Here is a 20,439-nt window from a genome sequence, read left to right as displayed (position 1 = left end):
GCCGAGTCTCGCTGCTCCTGCCAGTCAGGGGCGGGGAGGACGCAAACCTCCTCTCCCAGTCCCTCGGTTACCAGGGCATCCCCGGCTCCCCGCAATTCGGGGACCTTGCCAGAAGCGCTCCCACCTCCCAAGCCCCCGCGGCCCCACAAGGTCCAATTAGGGCTTTCGGAGGCCTAACTGGGGAGAGGCCGTGGTGATACAGAAGTTTGAGCAGCACCCACCAGGTCCCCCGGGGGCCATGCCCGGCGCTGGGGGTCCCTCAGGGAAGCCTCGCAGCCTCCATGCCTCTCGCCTCTAGGCTTGTGCCTAAGAGTGGCCTGAGTTCCCTGGCGCACCCTTCTCTTTCTTAGCTTCTTTGTCCCTAAGGGAAACCTCCCCATACCCTTAGCTGGGGCTCCGGGTCGCTGCCACTGCCCCTCTTGCTGCCGGAGCCGACTCCCTGGCCTCCAGGTGCCCTGCCGGGGTATTCCAAATCCGGGCAGCAAGAGCCGGCCGCCGCCGCCTTCATCTGGAAGGGCTTAAGCCCTCTCCGGGTAGGGAATAAGTCAGAGGGCCGCCCGTCTCCCCGTCGCACCCCCCCAATCGCCCCCTACAAGTCGGTCCTACAGGCTCAGAGGGGTGCAGCTCGTCCCAGGGCCGCGGGGCGCACGTGCAGCCAAGTCCTCCCGCTGGGCCCTCCGCCCCGCCGCCGCATCCGCCGGCCTTTGGCGCAGGGCTGCGGATGCTGCGCAAGCCACCTCCCTAGCACTTTCCCGGCGGCGGTCCAGTGGGTCCGGGCAGCCGGGCCGGGCCGGGGACAGGGGGCTGGGAGGAGGGGAGGAGCCGGAGGAAGAGGGGAAGCGGGGGGGCGCCGGCCCCGCCCCCGCCCCGCCCCCGGCGGCCGGAGCCCGGGCTTGAGCCCGGCGCGCCGGAGCCTGCGAGCCCGCGAGCCAGCGAGCGGCGGCTGCGGCCTCCCCTGCGCGCAGCGACCCGGGCGTCCCGGCCCGCGGCCCCGCGGCAGGGATGCATCATGGCCACGCTGGCTTGCCGGGTGCAGTTCTTGGACGACACGGACCCTTTCAACAGCACCAACTTCCCCGAGCCCAGCCGGCCGCCGCTGTTCACGTTCCGCGAGGACCTCGCGCTAGGCACCCAGCTGGCGGGGGTCCATCGGCTGCTGCGGGCGCCGCACAAGGTACGGCCGGCGGGGTGGGCTGGGCCCCCTGGACGCAGCCCCTGCCGCGGTGCGCGCCGGGGTGGGAGCGCCGAGGGCCACGGCTTCGCGGGCCCCCTGGGCTGGGCTGGGCGCGGCCCCGGGTGACCGTCGCTCGAGGGTAGACCCCCCTCCCGGTTAGAGAGAGGAGCCCGGGGTACTCGCCGGCTGGCGCAGGACCCTCCGGGGCGGGCGGGAAGGACAGCCAGAGCCGGGGGCGGGCGTGGCAGAGCAGGTGCCGAGCCTGCCCGAGGCGGGATGGAGAAAGCTCCCGGGCGCGGCGTCGTTAGCTCGGCCGGGTGGGCGGGGTGGGGCTCGGACGCGGGCAGTCGGCCCCCGCACTCGGGCGGGCACCAAGCGGGGCGCGGGAATAAGCGGGGCCCCACGGGACTCATGCCCCTTGGAGGAAAGCCCTGAGCGATGGCCGGGACAAAACCTCTCTCAGGCCTCTGGGGCCGCGGCAGGCGGCCACGCGACCCTCGCGACAAAGCACGCTTCCCGGGGACACCGCCTCCTCCTCCTCCCCGGGGCGCCGCCGAAGACGCCGGCCGCGCACTGCGATAGCGCTCAGGGTATCCCCCTTTTCTTCTGAGAAGCAGGTGGCCTTGGGAACCTTGGAGGAGCAGTCGCTGTGGGAGGAGGGGCGGGGGCGCGGAGGGGCGGCGCGCTCACAAAGCCTCAGCCTGGCAGCCCGAAATGAGTGTCCCCTGGGAAGAAAGACTTCTCAGTCTACCAGTTAGAGAGGTTTCTTGAAAAAAAAAAAAAAAAGCTTTTGCAGGAGGACAGGCCTCTTGCAAAGCATTTGTTGCAAAGAGCTGGGTATTGAAAGCTAATCATTTAGTTACCCAGGAAAACCCTTCCTGCCACTGAAAACAGATTGAATGCAGCTTGCAGAATTACCTTCCCAGTATGTTTTCTTCCTAAGATTCATATCAAAGCTTGGAGATGATTTATTTCTTGATGATCGACATTGACACATATTTGAAAGAGATAAGCGTTGATGCCCAAAAGAACAAAATTGATTTTTAAAAAATTCCTCGGATGTCTGTATGATGTTGACCTGCTTTGCAAGTAGAGGAGGAGCTTGTGTGAAGGAGCTGGTGGACTTTGGCAGTGGTGGTTTCCTCTCTATTAGTGTATCAGTGCTTCCTTCCTCTACTTAATTAGTAACGTTTTTAGGAATAAGGAATGGGGCATTTCCATCTCATTCTCTCCTGGTTGGTTCAGGATGGATAGTCATGGAAACCTCTCTGGCCACAAAAGCACATTTGATTGGGAGACACAGGGTCATCATCATCCAGAGTGATGTACTCTGTATTTAGCTGATCAGAATCACTTGTAAATTATTTGGTTCTTCTCAATTAGTTGATTCAGTGAAAAGTTTTCAAAGAGCTTCTTCTTCATCGTGATTATTCAGGCCATTACGGTCTCTGATTACAGTGATCTTTTGTTGAAACCACCGAAGGTTCATAATTGTGGTCCTGTCTGACCTTGAAGTGGTTTCCTTGGATTTCAAGCCTTATATACATGGTTGACCTTTCAAGCTGGGAGCTGCAGTATGTTTTCATGTTTTGGTGGAACAGCCCCACAGTCTTGATCCTGGTCTAGTAGGAGGAAATCCTGATGCTTCCCCACTGCCCGCTGCTCCTCACCCCCAACTAGAAGCCCCAGCAGAGCAGTTGCACTGGCTTGCAGAACTTTCTCAGGTGTCCTTGTGGGAAGAAAAGAACCACACAAGGTTCTACAGAGACCCTTGACCTTTGTTTTGGGGGCCAGCCAGCCTCAGTCTCAGAATTTTTGCTCAGAGACAGCCCCCCACCCCCACCCAGTGTATTTAGATGTCTGGCAGTTTTTCTGATCTACAGCGGAATGAGCAACTGACTTTATTGATGAGAGTTCTGTAAAGCAGAAGTCAGGGCATTTATGTGCCTAGGTATACATTCATGTTGTTAAGATGATAATAATTTCCATCAGAGAATCTTAAAATTGGATGATCCACCTGTGATAGAAACAGCTGAAGAGTTTCAAGCACTTGGCATAGTGTATGCCCCACCCAGGCTCTCAATGCATGCTTTCCTTTAATACTACACAGCTCCATGAAGTAGGGACTTTGTCCCTATTTTAGAGATGAGGAAAGTGAGGCTGAGTGACTAAATAAGCCAGTTTTTGTGCTAGAAGTGGAGAACTGAGATTCAGACCAGCCCTGTGTGACTCAGGGCATCAGTGCTGTTCTGTTCTGGGAACCAGGTATATGGCTGTGGACGGAAACCAGGCCTCCTGAGCTTCTGTTCCATTAACTGGAGGGGTTCACCCCACTACCTTCGAGGGCCAAACACTTTTACGCCTGGGGACAGGTGAATGTTGTAAGTAACTAAGAGCCTTGAAGGAGAACTCCTGACCTGACAGAGTTCAGAGTCAGGGGTGGGAATGAGTAGTTATCAACTCTCCTGTGAATTAGCTATTGGGGGGTTTGTTGAGGGAGTGGGTGAACTATAAACCTAGGACCCTGCCACCGGTGAGGCTTTTTGGACCACAAGGCATGCTTCTTCTAGGTCCCACAGAGCCTGGTCTTGACAAGAAGTGGAGTGCTATGCAAGGAGTACATTCTCTGTGGTACAAAGAGGGGAGGAGCATAAGCGTGGGTCAGGCAGACACTCTGCGTGGTCTCAGCTTCCCTGCACATTCAAGTCCCTGACAGAGTCAACTTTTTTTTCTTCTTGAGACAGGGTCTCACTCTGTCACCCAGGCTGGAGAGCAGTGGTGCGATCATGGTTCACTGCAGCCTTGACCTCCCTGGGCTCAGGTGATCCTCCCACCTCAGCCTCCCCTGTTGCTGGGACTATAGGCATGCATCACCACACCCAGTTAATTTTTGTATTTTTTGTAGACATGGGGTTTCACCATGTTACCCAGACTGATCTTGAATTCCTGAGCTCAAAGTGATCTGCCTGCCTCTGCCTTCCAAAGTGCTGAGATTACAGGTGTGAGCCTTGGTGCCTGGCTGGGAGTAAACTTTTGACTGAAGTAGGTCACACATACAAAAAGTGTACAGGGTGTGAGTGTGCAGTTGGGTGAATTTTCTTAAAGTAAATGTATCCGTGTAAGCAGTGCTGAGAAGGCCCCCTCAGAGGGTCCTAATTTTTAAAGCTCTTCCTAGGGATTCTCCTGTGCTGGCAGCCTTTGAACTGGACAACCTGTCAGGCCTTTCCTGGCTGAAACTTGAGTGTGGACATCTTTTCTGAACCTAAAGATATATTAATTTAGTTCATGTCTGCTGACTCCATTAGAAGTTGGAGTTCATTTAAGAAAATTGTCATCTTACGCAAAAATAAGAGATTGTGCTTATTAAGCTTTATCATTTTTTATTTCTTAAACTGATACATTATTTTTAAAAAACCCTCATTCCAGGGAATATGATTAAATAAACATTAGTTTTGTAACAAAAGGTTCAAAACAGGTGCTGTATTTTCACTGGGGAGATGTTCATTTTGGTGGTTATATTTTCTACATTGGGCTAAGTGAGGCATTTAGTTTTTGTTTTCAAATGCTGCAACAGTAGGTGTTTATTTCTGGCTTAATATTTTTAAAGAAAAATGGTAATTATAGGAGTTCTAATTTTAAAAAAATGCCTCTGCAGTAGCATTCATAGAATGATAGACCTTTTAAAGCTTAAAATGTGTTTGGATTGATTTATGCCACTGGCATTTAATGATATAAGGATTCTTTTTTTTTTCACTTTGATAGACAACACTGGTACTGTAGAATACTTCTATGCTTTTTTAGTGTACATGTTAAGTTGACAACTATTACTTGATGATTTAATTCGGGAAATGTTTTATTGCCTGTAGTGAGCTGCACAGAGTGGGGTTATAATAGCTGTCATGTCCTAGGCATTTGCCTGAGCTGGGAACCATCCTAGAGGGATATCAGATCCTCACCAAGCCCATGGCCACCCCCAGGGCCAAGTACTAATACTGTTGCAACTCATAGAAGGAGAGACCAAGATTGGAAGGAAGTCACCAGGTCACACAAGTGAGAAGTTCCAAGTTGGCATTTGACAGCAGGTCTAAGCTCTTAAGGACTTCACTTTTGTGTCCTGAATGTTCTCCTTCCGGGCAGCCTGTCCACATTTCAGCATGCCTCCTCTCATTGGATTAGCCTTGAGTGTACTGTGTTCATTCCTTTCTCACTACCTTTGTCTTTGTGGTTGCCTCACTGCCTCAGCTATTCCATCTGTAAACAGCCGATTGCAGTGAGGATTAGAATTTAGCTACTCCAGGTGTGAGCTGTGTATCACCTGACCTCTATTAGAAATGCACACACTCAGACCTCCCCCGACCTGCTGAATCAGAACGTGCACTTCACCAAGATGCCCTGGTGATTTTTGTGCACACTACAGTCTGAAGAACATGGATTACAGGCGATTTAGGTCAGGGTCTCAGTACATAGAGGTTCTCACTGTCTCTCCTGTTCTCAGATAACTTCCCTGAGGAAGAAGACCTGGCTGTTCAGTTCTCTAGTATTTCCTTCGAAGCTGAGAAGTGCTAAGATAGAATGTGCACTAAGTTGATTGATTGGTGTTAGTTTTAGAACACAAATCCACTGGTATTATTGCACTAATGAATTTCCACCTTAATCCTCTTAAGGGACACATCTGTTTGCTACATTACATTAAGATTTTTAAAAGATGAGATCATTAGTAAACTTGGCAAGTGTGTTGTGTCATAGCATCTTAGGACAACAGTGTTTAAGAATGTTGAATGTTGTATGAACTGCTAAGAGTGTCTCGTGTAAGCAGAGTCGAATCTAACTCCACTGTAATTAGCTCAGTTGGTTGGAGCCTCGCTATTGAGATCAGGATCATGGGATTGAACCCTTCATGGGTCATTTGGCTTTGTTTCATGCATGGCCACAGACCACATCGGTAACCTAGCCAGACATCCAGCAGGTGCTGTCATGGCCCCTTGCAAGGATCTGGGTGGAATAGACTGGCATCAATCTTTGGGAGGAAGGGGCTGCTATGTATCCCTTATGCCTATGCTGGAGCTTATTCTGGAGGCTACACTGTAGGCCTCAATGTATAGCTTAATTTGTCCTCACAACAACTCTAGCAGGCAGGCAGATGAGGAATCCCCAATTAATATATGGGGAAACTGAGGCACAGGTGGTTAAGCATGTTGCCTAAGGCTATACTGCGTTTAAGTGAAAGAGCTAAGATTTAAGGTCATCTTCCCGCCCCCCCTCCAAATCCTGTTGCTAACTGTGTCCCATTATTAGAAAACCAGCAGAGCACATGCTCTCTGTGTGGGTGGGGGTGGGGTAGGGTTGACTGCATTGCCCTTGCATGCGGCTGCTGTCACAGTGCTGTGATTTAAGTGGCTGTACTCTGGTAAGTCCTCCCAGGGTTGATGCTCTGTGCATATGCCTTTTGTCCTAGGAGTACAACCTGAGTTCCTCTGGAAAACCACAGGACTGCCATTGACCTCCCGCTCTGGACTCTGAAATGTTAGTTCTTAATAGTGTTGACTTGAAAACTGATTAACATGCTGAGGTCACCTCAGGAACAGCCCTCCCCCACCCTCCTTTTCTCTCTATAGTTTTTCTCTCTCTGAAGATGATACTTTTGAACACTTGGGAACTTTTCTATCTTCAGAGGACGGCGATCACCTGCTCCAGGCAACCTCCACACCTCATCTCTCAATGACACTGCTGTTGCCTGTGGTTGGTTTAGAGGCATAGCTGGGTCCTCCTTTGCCGGCCATTTTCAGAATCTTGGGTTTGTCAGCGTCTGCTCCATCACAGAGATAATTAGAAGTTTTTCAGAGGGGGAGGGGGAGCTGGGGGACCCAGTTCTGAACTTTGTTCAGAACTAAGTTAGAAAGAATGGGGAAAATTAAGTTACAGTGAATGTTAAGCTTTGCCACAGGGATGCAATCAGCAAAATCCTGATTGCAAGAAATTTCTCCAACAGTTTCTCCAACAGATAAATTGCAAAAGAAAGAAAAAGATGGAAGGAAACCTTAGATAAAAAGAGGTTGAAGAGATACGTCAATCAAGGGGAATATGTGGCTGTGATTGAATGCTGATTCAAATACACTGTAAATAAATATTTGAGATTACTTGAGCATTTCAGCAGTGATATTTAATATTAAAATCATTAATTTTAGAGTGTGATAATAGTATTGTGGTTGGGTTTAAGTAAGAGTTTAAATCTTTCACAGGTACATATTGAAATTATATGATGTCTAGAATTCGCTTCAGAATAATTCAGGAGAAGAGACAAGTAGGTGAGTCAGCATATAGGTGGAACAGGATGGACTGAGTTAAAGCTGGATTATAGGCATGTGGGGAGGGGTCATGATACTACTTTCTATACTCGTTCATATGCTGAAATATTTTTACAAAAGAGCTAAAAGAAATTGGGTTAAAATTTCAATAGTCCCTTTGGGATCAGAGCTCTTTCATTAAGCATTACTGTTTGATCTGAGTGCGTTTTCTATGGCCAAGATGGCTAACCATCAGTGGATTTTTTTTTTTCATACCTCCATTGATACTTTGCTTCCTACTCTGTTGTGTTCTCCTTAGGATCTTAGAAAAACAAGCGTAGGTCGTCTGTCTTTTTATGTTCAGGGTGTCTTTCTAGGCTCAATCAATTCCCATGATGAAGTAAACAATTGTCAGTTACATAAACTATTAGCTTAGTAAGGGAAATGCTAAGGTAGAGATATTATACCTATGGTTTCCGTATAGGCTCCTAAATTTTTATCACTGAACTATGAAGTTACTAAGGCTATAATAAATGATACCAATATATAAAAGGCACTCAGCTTCCCAGTGGCTGTTGATGCCCGTGACATGCTTGCATAGCCACACTGGGGTGTTGCCCAGATCCCAGTGAGCCAGCTCTGCTTCCACCTTAAGTATGCCTCAGAAGAGGATTTCAGTTGATAGTGAATGGCAGTGATGCTCTAATGTACCTGAAAATGTAAGTTGATTGTATACCTGGTTACCCTTATAATTACAGTAAACGTTGATTTCCTATGGTCAGATGAACTTATTTATGGATCAACTATTGAGGAGAGAGGAAGATCAATTATTTTTAAAAAAAATTAGAAGCAAAAATATATGTTTCTGTTTTTAGAAACACATAGTAACAAATGGAATCTATATTGTATCTATTTACAATAGATACATCCAACTCCTCTTCACCAGTTAGTTTCGTAATCTAAAAATTAAAATGTTAGACTCCAAGGAAAAACATTTAGAGTTTAATGTGAGAAAAGAAAATCTTAAAATTTTTGATCAAGTTGAAAAAAGGGAAAATGTTAAACAACTTGCAGGTCAACATAGAACGCTATTCCTGGACTTGGCAAAATTGAAACAAATTAGTTTGTCATTGAGTATCTTTAACATTCTTGAAAAAGAGAAAACAAAGAAGTAACTCCTTTGGTGCTGAGATGCCTCATCATGCACTGATTTTTATAGCAGAGAATGAAATGCCAGAGCTGTAACCAGAGTGTGTGGGACAAGCCCAAGATTTTTTTAAGTTCTCAGAATAGAAGATAACCAAAGCATCTTCTGACTGCTTGATCAGAGCCAAAGAGTGGCTTGGGGAGTATAGCAAATGAGTTGATGGGCAAATGCTACCAGCTTGCGTGGCTGGTCACTGACAGGCTGGAGATTCTGAGTGGGGTTCCTTGGGGGAGAGAATGAGGAGGAGGATCCCTTTGGCTAAACCAGAGTTACACAAAGCCTGCAGCCAATCACTGGCCATAATTTTGACCAAAGAGGTTTATACCAAATGCATGTTATATCACGTTCACATCTGTTTGGTTTTATTTATGATTTGAGGTCACCTCCCTCAACCCTCCCAGAGTCTGAAAATGAGCATGTGGTTGGTGACACTGGGACTGAGATAACTGGTTGACAGGATGCTGTCCCCATCCTATGTCTGTATGTGACTAAATGAAAGCAAAATGAAATATTGTTAAGGGTGCTATACCCTAGAAACCTAGCTTTTAACCCTTCTGAACAATAAGGAGGAAACTTATCTCTGGGAGACTTAGTGGCTGTGGTTCTCTGATTTCATGACATATGTGCTTGCAGCTGGAAGGGCATGGGTGCTAGAGCCCTTGGGAGAGCAGCTGACAGAGGGGTCATTTGCGTGTCCAAGTGGTGGGGATTGTGGAGGGCTCGGAGCACAGTCTACACTGGCGCCTCTGAGATGTATCACTTCCACAGCCTTGAGTGTGTTTCTGGGCTCCGGGGTCCATTGTCTGTCTAGGGCTTTGTGTGCTGACATTGCACTGCCTTGATCACTGTAGTTTACAGTAAGTCTTGATGATGTCTGGTGAGGTGGAGGCTTCCTGCTTGCCTTAGAACATAGCCATTAATAGAAAGAGAGGAAAAGTTAAAACCAGTTGTGGTCCATTCAGTGATCTTAACGTAGAAGAACAGGCTAGACAACCAGCCAAATAGGAAAGAGACATTTAAAAAATGAGAGTCAGGTCATATCACTGCTCCAAACCTCCCTTAGCCCTACTGCCATTCAGAGCAAACTCCAAAGTCTTCGAGTAGTTGGTCCACTTCTCCATAAGGGCAGAATTTTTCGTTTTGTTTTTGCTTTTTTGTAAATCTGTTTTGTTTACTGGTGTAGCTCAAGACCCTAGAACAGTGTCTGGCACATAGTAATTGTATAGAAAATATTTGCTGAGTGAGTGGATAACCATGATTTAGAGCTAGAATGGAGAAAGAATAGTCTGCTCATCTCAGCCATCTCTTTGCAGAAGTCCCTTGTGTAAAGCCTCTGCCAGAAGCGCCTTCTGGCTTCTTCGTGTATCATAGTGACCAGTTTCTCCCCAGCCTTCAAGTGTAGCCTTTCCCGTTTTTGAGATTTATGTATGTGTGTATATATATATATATATGTATGTATTTATTTCTAAGACAGAATCTTGCTCTGTCACCCAGGCTGGAGTGCAGTGGCACAAACTCTACTCACTGCAACCTCTACCTCCCAGGTTCAAGCAATTCCCCTGCCTCAGCCTCCCAACTAGCTGGGATTACAGGCACGCACCACCGTGGTTGGCTAGTTTTTATATTTTTAGTAGAGACAGGGTTTCACCATGTTGGCAAGGCTGGTCTTGAACTTCTGACCTTGTGATCTACCCATCTCTGCCTCCCAAAGTGCTAGGATTACAGGTGTGAGCCACTGCGCCCGGCCTGAGCTTTGTTTTTTAGAAGACCAATTCTCACTAATTTGTACTTGGAGAGATGGGTCCTCATATCCCCACAGATGGGGATGGACATGGCCCTTGAAAATTAATTGGTTGTGCTCAAGAGGATGGAAATAGGGTGGATAAGCCACAAGAACCATGACCCCAGGGTTTGGTCATGGAGTGATCTGTGACCTACAACCTGCAGAAAGTGTCTAGAGGGGGCTGCTGGAAGTGCCATACCTGTTACCTTCCCCTGCGGTGGCAGAAGTAAAGAGCTGGTTTATGCCCATGAGAAAGCTGTGTAATATGGACTGTTTTTACCACTCAGATCAGTATGTGTTGATTGATGTGCATGTGCCTTGTAGTCTAAAGCATCTTCACACTGTAGCTCCATGCAGCTGTCCACTTAATCAGTGTGTGTGGAATCAGGATGATGTTGCTGGAGAGAGGTTACTACTGACAAAGCTAGATTCAGGGAAGGAAAGACTGACAAACAAGGATTCCTCCCTTATGCAACAAACATCTGTTCCCATCACAGAATGAACACATGGATACATTTGGAGACTGCAGAAAAGCACATTGAAGAAATACTAATCACTTTTCTCACCACCCAAAGGGAACCACTCTTAACACTTTTGTGTCTTTCCAGAATTTTAACATCTATTCATAATAATATCTGAATACTTTCCCAAGTCATTAAATATTCTTGGAGCACATCATCTTTAATGACAGTTTGGTAATCCAGTCTATGTATGTACCACGATCCAAGTAACTATTGTTCCCAGGTTCCATGAGGGAAAGTGCTCTTTCTTCTTGAATACTAAATTTTTTCATGCTTGGTACTTCATACATATTCATTAAATGAGTGCATGAATGATTGAACTATTGGAAATTTAGGTAGTTGCCAGTAAGGAAAATACAGATAGTGCTGTAATACATACTTGCAGAAAAATATTTTTTTTTCTCATATTTGATTACTTCCTCAAGATGAATTCTCAGTGTTTAGTTGCTGAGTTAAACAATGAAGATTTCCTCTTGGATGGGAGCAGTTTCCCTCATTTTAAGCATTGGAGGTAGCTGGAAAGATGGTCTCTAAATCTGTGTCGGACAGGTGAAGAGCCAGGCCAAGTTATGAAGCCCAGCTCCAACCTGACTTCTTCCTTTCTTTGTGCAGCTGATGTCACCTCCAAGAATGACACTTGAACTTGGAATACCACCAGGTGCCATGTAGAGATGATTGTTTATAGATGTTTACCCTGAATAAATTACGTGTATGTATCCCATTGCCTCTACTATTTTGAAGAACAAAACTCATTCTAGGCTTTCCTGGTCATCCTCCAGACATACCCAGGCTGTGCACTGAGCACCTTCGGACCCAGGACACTGTGGGCCTCACTTCATCCTGTGGCTCCATCCCTCCACCAGATGTAAAGCCCCAATAGCAGGAAATGCATTAACTTATCTTTCATTTCAGAGTTCCTAAGTCAGGGTCTGATACATAGTAAGCCCCAATAAATATATTTTTTAAATATTTGAAAGCATGTTAAGTGGAAAAAGTGCAGTATATGTTAATATACATGATGATTGCAACAACAGGAAAGAGTCTGTAGGGTAGACCTTTAGCCTTCAGATCCCTAATCCATTGCCATGATTTGTGGATGTTATAACCCTCCCCCGCCACACACACATGCTGCAGGTGAGTGTGCTAGAACCAGCTCTTCAATGTATCAAAAACTTGTTTCCGGCCTTCTTCCCACTGAACCCACGCTGGGTCCTCCAACAGGAAAGTGCAGCTTGCAAGGAAGCCTCATGTTGGCAAGAGAAGGCAGACTGTCCTGGATGGTGTGGACATGCCTGGGGGCTCTCGTGGGTGGGGTAGGTGTCGGGGTCTCCTCTTATGGAGGGAGACCAGGTCAGACTTAAGGCCTGCAGTCCATGATGGGGAAGAACCAACTTGTGAGTCGTGTGCTCTCACCTGCACTGTTCCCAAGCCTCGTTTTCTGTTTCTGCCCATGTGAGCCAAGGGGAAGAGGGTTGTGAGCTTGTGTGAGGGGCAGGGTCCCCGAGGCGAGTGTGGCCACAGTGGCTGCAGCAGCTCTGATTGGTGGGAAATTCCAAGAAGAAGGTGGTTCTGAGGAGAAAGGAGTGGTGGCCTCAGAGTCCAACTGCCCTTCTTCCCACACATGGAAATTCTGCCTTTTGCCAACCATGGAGGCTCTAAGTAGGAGATTTTATTTCAGGTGATGGCACTGACCTTGGAGGCATCTGTGACTCCTTCCTGTGTCACTTCATAGCTTCAGGCTGCGGGAGGGCTCAGGCAGGCTCCTGACCGCAGCTTCCATGAATCACCCGGGCCCGGCAGTCCTGGAGCGGCTAACGTCTGAGCTGCCAGTGCCCGGAAGTGGGAGAGGTTATCCAGTCTTCCTGTGGCTCCTCCATCCAAGCTCAGCAGCACCATGTGTCTGGGAGCAGGGAAAGCAGAGCCGTTGGGCAGTTCTGTCCAGAACAATAGTCAAGGATACGAGTGGTTTTTTGTTCCCAGAACTGAGTGCATTTTTGTGGACAGTGATTCATTACAGAATATGCCAGTCCTAGAACCACAGCATGTCTGTGCAGTTTACCAGGCACTGGGACATAGGTTAGCCCAGCTGGTCCTCATGCAACCCTGAAAGAGGGTGAGTGGGGCATTGGGGCCTCCATCTCAAAGGTGAGAAAATGAAAATCAGATGGTTCATGACGAATGCACAGTAACCACCCCTCACAGGGTGAGCAAAAGAACTCAGCACACGGCTTCTGTTGTTCAGGCTGAGCTCCCTGTCTCCATCTGTCAGAGATAAGCCTGAAGGATGTGTGTTGACACCCAGAGAAGTGTGCAGAGTGAACAGAATCAGAGCAAAATGTAAGCGGAGTTGACATGACATTAAATGGAACAAGTTGGTGCTTAGTTTTACACAGGCTGGGGAGTAGAGCTTGGCTCAGTGGGAAGCTCTGCTTCTATCAATGCTACTGATCCCAGCAATGTGAAAATGATCTCTTTTATTATGATGATGGAGAAATAAGGCATACACATGATGCAAAGCGAAGTAACAACTGAAGGCAGCATATGACTCATGTCAAAGTGTGACACAGGCCTGCAGGGCTATGGAAGTGTCAACTTGGGAAAAATCCACGTGCACTACATGGCCTGGAAGGCCTTGTGGAGAAGGAGGGTGGGGTTTGAGTAGGTGAAAGGGAGGTAAAGGGCACCTGGTACAGGTGAGACACAGATAGGATGTGGGAGTCAGGATCAGGCTTGAAGGCTCTGGGTGGGCAAGGATAGCTCCCCGAAGGGAGGTGCACACAGTGGGCCCGAGGGCTAAGCTGACATGTGGGCTTGACTGGGGAGCTGGGGCTGTTGTCAGTGACCACAAACTGAATCAAAAATTACTTTCCTCTCATGTCATAGAAACATGACAGAAAAGGAAAGGAAAAGGAAAGATGGGAAGAAAATAATTACAAAAAAGGTGAGAAAAAGAGAAATGGGGCAAAGAAGAAAGGAGATGGATGGATGGGCAGTCACTGAAAGGCCACTATGTAGATAGCATGTGAGGAGGAAAGGAGACAGGGACAAGCCACAGGCACAGATGCGTCTGGGCAGGGAGGGTGGGAACCCTGCTGGTCACAGTCCCAGCCACTGCTAATTCCTGGTGAGCTGATTATCAAGTGTTAGCCAGCGAGAGCTTTCAATGTGACCCTTTCTGGGAGCTTTCCCTTCTTCCTCCCTTTCACAGATGTTCATGGGTGTCTGCTTGATGTCAGACTCCATTGGTTCACAGAGTAACACAAATCAATGACACCAAGGGCTGGCTCCATGTCAGACAGACCTGAGCTCCATATGTTTTCTGAAATCTTGAGACAGTAGCACCTCCCTCATGGGCTGTTGTGGAGGACACAAAGTCCTCATGTTTTTTGTATGTCACAGGAGCATGCATGGCCTCCAGCCCCAGCTGCAAAATGGTGGGCTGTGTTCCTTTCCCAGCATCGTAGTCCCTTCCCTGCAGCTATGTTATGAGATCTCCTCTCACCATCCCACACCTGTACCCCCACTGCAGTGTCCCCACTCCCAGTGCGGGTCCTCACCTTTGACTACAAAGACAAAGCAGACCACTGAGAGGCAGCCCTGGACCCTGCCTGCCTGAACCTCCACCTGCATCCACATGCCCTGCCCTGCCCTTCTTGCTGATGGGGGGAGGGGACAGGTATGCCCCTTCTCTTGGCCATGCCCAGCCTTTTTCCATGGTGTCTTCACCCTCTCCTTCCCTCTGGGATCCTCCCATTGGCATTTAGGTGGGCTAAGGCCTCTTTTTTTTCCAGAAAGTCCCTCCTCCCCAGCCCTGGTCCCAGCTGTCTTTCTTCTGCCCTTCATCCCTCAAGCCTCCCAGACCTGTTTAAGCCCGCCCCCCATCTTACCATCCCTTCCCATTCCCTCCCAGCTCCTGTCACTGCTGCAGTTAAACTACTCTTGCTAAGGTACTTGTCTTTAAATCCAGTAGACACTTTTCCATCCTTGACTTATATCATCTCATAGCAGCAGTTGCTGTTTCTGATGGTCCCCTCTGAGGAGCACCTGCTGTTCTGTTTGTTGGTGCGATATGCACCTGTCCTTGCTAGTCCTTCTCAATCTTTCTGCTCTCTCTGGCTTTTTGAATGTTGGCCTTTCTCAGGTTTCTGTCTGAAGAACATACTTCCTCCTCAGAGTCACCCTCTTTTTCCTGGGTGGCTTTGAGAGGGCTTTCTGATGACCCTCTAGTTCATAGCCATGGCTGAGCACTCTCTCTGGGCTCTGAGGCCAAATACCCAGCTGCCCTTTGGACAGCTCCTCCCGGACGTCCCAGAGACGTTGAATCTGCCCCGCATCTAAATCAGATCTTGTCATCTTCCCACAGACCCACACAGCCTCAGTGAGGAGCATTGCCAGCCAGTGGCCCACTCCCACCTCTGTCAGAACCACATTCTGTTGATTATCCTGCCTCTTGGAGTCTACCTGCTTCTCCCTGTGGTCCGTGTATAGGCCATGGCATGTAGAAAGTGCTCAATAATATTTATTGAATGAATGGAAAATAAGATAATGTTTGAGAAAGTATCAGTCACATGGGGATTGCTCAGAAAATGTGGGTGCCTATGTTAGTTGCTTGTGGCTGTGAATAAATCACCCCAAATGTAGTGGCTTCAAACAATCATATTTATTATCTCTCATGGTTTCCTTGGGCCAGGAATTTGGAAGCAGTTTTCTGGGTGGTTCTAGCTCAGGGTCTGTCATTAGGCTGCAGCTGGATTGTGCCTGGGCCTGGTATCATCTCAGAGACGTCTTCAGTCATGTGACCAGTGCCTGGACTGGGAAGTGCCAATAGCTAGGAGCTCTGGGCAGCTCTCTTCATCTCTCAGTGGTCTGTCCCCAAGGTCTCTCTAGCATGGTGTCCTCGGGGTAGGTGGACTTCTTATATGGCAGCTCCAGGCTCCAAGGAGAGAGGGCCAGGCAGGTGCCTGCCCACCTTTTCTAGCCACATGCTCTCACTGTACTCCACTCATTAGAAGTGAGTCACCAGGACTGGCCCTCATTCAAGGGCAGGGGGAATTAGACATCATTGTTTTATGGGAGAATTGCCAAAGTATTTGTGAACTTAAAAAAAACTTTGTGTTTGGTAAAATTCACTTTTATTTTTGGTGCACAGTCCTGTGAGTTTTCATATATGCGTTAAGTTTTTGTAACTGCCACCACTACCAGGACACAGAACAATTCCAGCAACCTAAAGAATTCTCTCGGGCCACCCTTTTGCAGTCATGCGTTCTCAGAGGCCACTGATCTGTTTTCTCTCCCTATAGTTTTGCTTTCTCCAGAATGCTACATAAATAGAATCATTTTGTATGCAGCCTTTTGAGATGCTTCTTCACTCTGCACAGTGCCCTTGAGATCCAGGTTGTTGGGTGCTTGAGTAGTTCCTTCTTTATCGCGGAGCAGTTTCGCACGGTATGGATGTCCCACAGTTTGTTCATTCATTCACGCACTGAAGGACACCTGGGTTGTTTCTGGGTTTTGGTGATTATGAATAAAGCTGCTCTAAACATTTGCATAGAGATTTTGTGTGAACCTAAGTTTTCATTTTTCTCTGGTAAATACCTAGATTCTTTATTCAGCAGATAATTACCTGGCTCTCTCCTTAGCAGGACAGTCAGGAGGTTTCTTTTTTGGCCAGTTATTCTTTGTCAGAAAAATTTGTCTTTCTTTTTTTTTTTGAGGCAGAGTCTCACTCTGTTGTCCAGGCTGGAGTGCAGTGGCATGATCACAGCTCACTGCAGCCTCGACCTCCTGGGCTCAAACAATCCTCCTGTCTTAGCCTCCCAAGTAGCTGGGACTACAGGCATGAGCCACCGAACCTGGGCTGTCAGAAGAATTTGTTATTTGGGTCTCTGAATTTCAGATGATAAGCACCTTTTAAAACATTGCCCACAAAAAGATCATTCATTGAGGCATCCTTGTTTGTGGCCGTTTGACTGTTCTTAATTCTTACGCCTCCCAAAGCCCTGTTGTGGATGAATTGTGAGGTAAAGTACTGGCATTCCCTACCTCATGGCCTCATCATCCTGGGCTCTGGCTCAAAACCCTCATTTCACAACTTTACACAGGGACAATGCCCATGACAGAGCTGTGTGGAATCACTTCTCAAACCCCATGGAGCACAGATTGCCAGCCATTTTATCAATTAGCAAAATGCTGTAAACAAGCAAAGCAGAAAATGGTACTGGAGAAATTAGAATGTGAAAGATACCCTGTGATCGCTGCACACAGAGGTGACATGAGCAGTAATGGAGAAACGTGGCCATGTGCGTGTGGCTTTCTCTGTCACATCAGAAAATAGAGCTTTAGAGGAGGAGGTGGTGGGAACGATGGGAGGGGCCCAGATATTTAAGAAGTTCAGAGGGTAGAGTATTAGACATGGTTTTTGAATGAACTTTGTCTTCTCTTTGCTGAGGGAAAGTAAGGATTCCAAGGTTGCCAAGGCCTCCAGGTGGCCTTCCAAGGAGTCCCCTCATCAGGGCGTCTTGTACTTTCAATGTGTGCAGGCTGGGGACCTGCCTGAAATGCAAAACCAGAGCCCACTTTTCAGTTCTGTTTCTATTCTGCCTCCCTGTCTAGGGATCCTGACTTTCCTTAGGATATTAGAGTACATTAGGTCAAGGCCTAAATCGGGGAGATCTATGTGCTCCAAGTGCCTTTAAGAATTGTGGATGTTAGCACTTGCATTCTCGAGGAACACACAAGGAAGTTAAATGTGCAATCATGCTTGACCTCTGAGGAAGTCTTTCACTGACTCACAGAGCAGAACTAAGTCAGGTTCTCTGCAGAGCACTTGGAAATCAGAGAAGAATAAAGCATGGGCCTTGTCTTCAGGAACTGATAGGTCGTGACGGTGTCAGGCTGGCCTGGTCTCTTAGCCTACTCTCCTAATAGGCATCACTTTATTTCTATGAAAAATGCATTCAGAGTTCCAAATAGTCGAGTCATATTGAACTTTTGAAAGTCACCTGTGGGTAAGGTGGGGACTGTGTTTTTGCAAGAAATTGTGACTGGCTTATGTTTAGTGAGTTTCACTAGAAACTAGTTTACATAGAGATGCTTAGGACATTGTTCTCAGTCTCTCTCCATTTCTAGGCCTTTCCTTCCCTCAGCCTGCTTCTTTGGTCACTCAAGAGCTCTGGATCTCAGATCTGCTCCCTGTAACCAAAGTCTTTCTCCTCTAATATGACACCCTCACCCCAAGACTCTTGATTCTCTTATTCCACACACTGTGCAGAAGCATTTATCAGGTTCCCTTTCGGATGAAACTGGGGGCTTCTGCAGAGGACATGTGGGGGTTAAGGGGACCTGTGGGGCTCTGGAACATCCTGAGATTTTGAACATGGCTTGTAACATTAAAGTTTGTGAACAGTGCTTTGGTTAAAGGCCTGGCTTCACAGCAGCAATGAGGGAGGACTTAGATCAAAGCCCAGAACCTGTGTGCTCACTGCTCACACACACACCCTATCAGTTCTTCCAGCAGCCTGCCTTCCACCAGGCCTGGAGAGAGGACCCCAAATCTATGATGTCCCAGTGAACCCTGGCAGTGCTGAGTACTCAGGCAGAATACCCCATCATGTCTGCTCACAGCCCCGACTTTTGAAAATATAATTTTGGTTTCTTGATTGGTGTCTGTGACTCCTGCTTGGTGAGCCCTCATGAGTGCTGCCATCTGCTAGGCCCTGAAGTGGCCACTGCTGCCACTGCATGCACCGTTCTGTGGCTGAGACAGCCATGAGTAAGACCAGAGCTAATCCTCAGGGAGCAGGAGGGGAGAAGGAGGGGCGACCCCAGGCCTGAGATTTCTTTGTGTCTCAGGGCTCTGGTATCTTTAAGCCTCTTTTCTTCCCTCCCTCTCTTGGAGAGCCATTGCTCTCATTAAAAAAAAAAAAAAAAAAAAAGTTCCTTGACTGGCCTGGTCCCTAAAGCAGAGCACACCAGCTCCATTAAATTAACATACGTAGTTCTACAAAGTCTAAACAGTTTAAATTTCATCATTCTAGGCAGTATTTGTCGGCTTGCCAAAGCAGGGAAAATCTGTGCAGGGACAAGAAGTTTAGTCTCCTGCATGCCTAGAGTGGTGCTTTGCTTCTGCCTCCTGGGGTGTGTAGGGAGCAAACTGGAGCTCCTCAAGAGGGTCTACCACATTTCAGCAGCATTTGTTCACCAGCAAAAAGAGCATTGCCCAAATTCTATTGCATGAGTCACTGGGATTAAAAGTCCCTCAGATAGATAGCAGGGTCAGCTCTTGTTCTTTTGAGCTGTCTATATATATTCCAAAATATATCTTGGTCATTTTGATCAGTTATTATTGATAGAAGGGCTTTTGGTATTATTAGTGTTTTAGTTATATTACAAAGATGCATGCACATGTATATTCATTGCAGCACTGTTTACAATAGCAAAGACCTGGAACCAACCCAAATGCCCATCGATGATAGACTGGACAGGGAAAATGTGGCACATATACACATGGAATACTATGCAACCATAAAAAACAATGAGTTTGTGTCCTTTGTAGGGACATGGATGAATCTGGAAACCATCATTCTCAGCAAACTGACACAAGAATAGAAAATCAAACACTGCATGTTCTCACTCATAGTTCTCCATGAGAACACATGGACACAGGGAGGGGAGCATCACACAATGGGGTCTGTTGAGGGGGTAGGGGAGGGACAGTGGGGGGGTAGGGATGTTGGGGAGGGATAACATGGGAAGAAATGCCAGATATAGGTGATGGGGGAATGGAGGCAGCAAACCACATTGGCATGCATATACCTATGCAACAGTCCTGAATGATCTGCACATGTACCCTAGAACCTAAAGTACAATAAAAAAAAAGTTTATGATCAGTTTACATAGGGCTCACAGTGATCAGCAGCTTGAAGATGGACCCAATAAGGCAAACTATATAAGGCCACCCCAGTGCCCCTTGTTCTGAAGCTGTGTTCCTTTTAGCGGTGGCCTTCACTTTTTAAAGACTGGGTTCCTGGTTTATCTTTCTGGAATCAATAACTGTCAAGAAGCCAGGTGATACCCTCAAAGTGCATTGCTCCTGAACCTGAGTAATTAGCTGGGGTGTTCATTCTTTTGTTCACTCAACACGTTTTCATTGAGCACCTGCTATGCACTGGATTCTCTTAAGCACTGGAGAAATAATAGAACGAAACAGGCAGAAATCCTGATCTTTAGGGAGATTAGATTCAAGTGGGAGAGATGCAAGAGAGATGGTAAATAAAATGAATTGGCAAGGTATGTGCTGTGTTGGAAGGTGACCAGTGCCCGTCTCCCTTGGCCTCAGTTTCCTCATCTGCAAAATGAGAAAATGGGGCCACACCTCCAGTCTTCCTTCCTTTCAGCTCTTCTCGAGATTTCCTATGATTTTTTTGCATCACTTCATAAGGAAATCCATTAGTCTCTCTTACCTGCAGATA

The 20,439-nt window shown here is 47.4% G+C and overlaps 1 protein-coding gene across 3 annotated transcripts in view; it reads left to right on the top strand.

The window, feature by feature from the left end:
• The first annotated feature begins 910 nt into the window (after nt 1-910).
• Nucleotides 911-20,439, top strand: part of FHOD3 (formin homology 2 domain containing 3) — a 496,822-nt gene continuing 477,293 nt past the window's right edge. For all 3 annotated transcript variants that reach the window (XM_064379256.1, XM_064379255.1, XM_064379250.1), the window contains exon 1: nt 911-1,174. In XM_064379256.1, coding sequence (XP_064235326.1) covers nt 1,010-1,174 — 165 coding nt within the window. In that variant the 5' untranslated portion in view covers nt 911-1,009. The remainder of the gene's footprint in view (nt 1,175-20,439) is intronic.

This window comes from Aotus nancymaae, unplaced genomic scaffold, assembly GCF_030222135.1.
Source record: "Aotus nancymaae isolate 86718 unplaced genomic scaffold, 86718_ANA_hifiasm-v0.15.2.pri h1tg000020l, whole genome shotgun sequence".
NCBI classification, from domain to species: domain Eukaryota; kingdom Metazoa; phylum Chordata; class Mammalia; order Primates; family Aotidae; genus Aotus; species Aotus nancymaae.
Note: the sequence above shows the minus strand (reverse complement) of the source record. Positions and strands in the feature narration are given on the sequence as shown.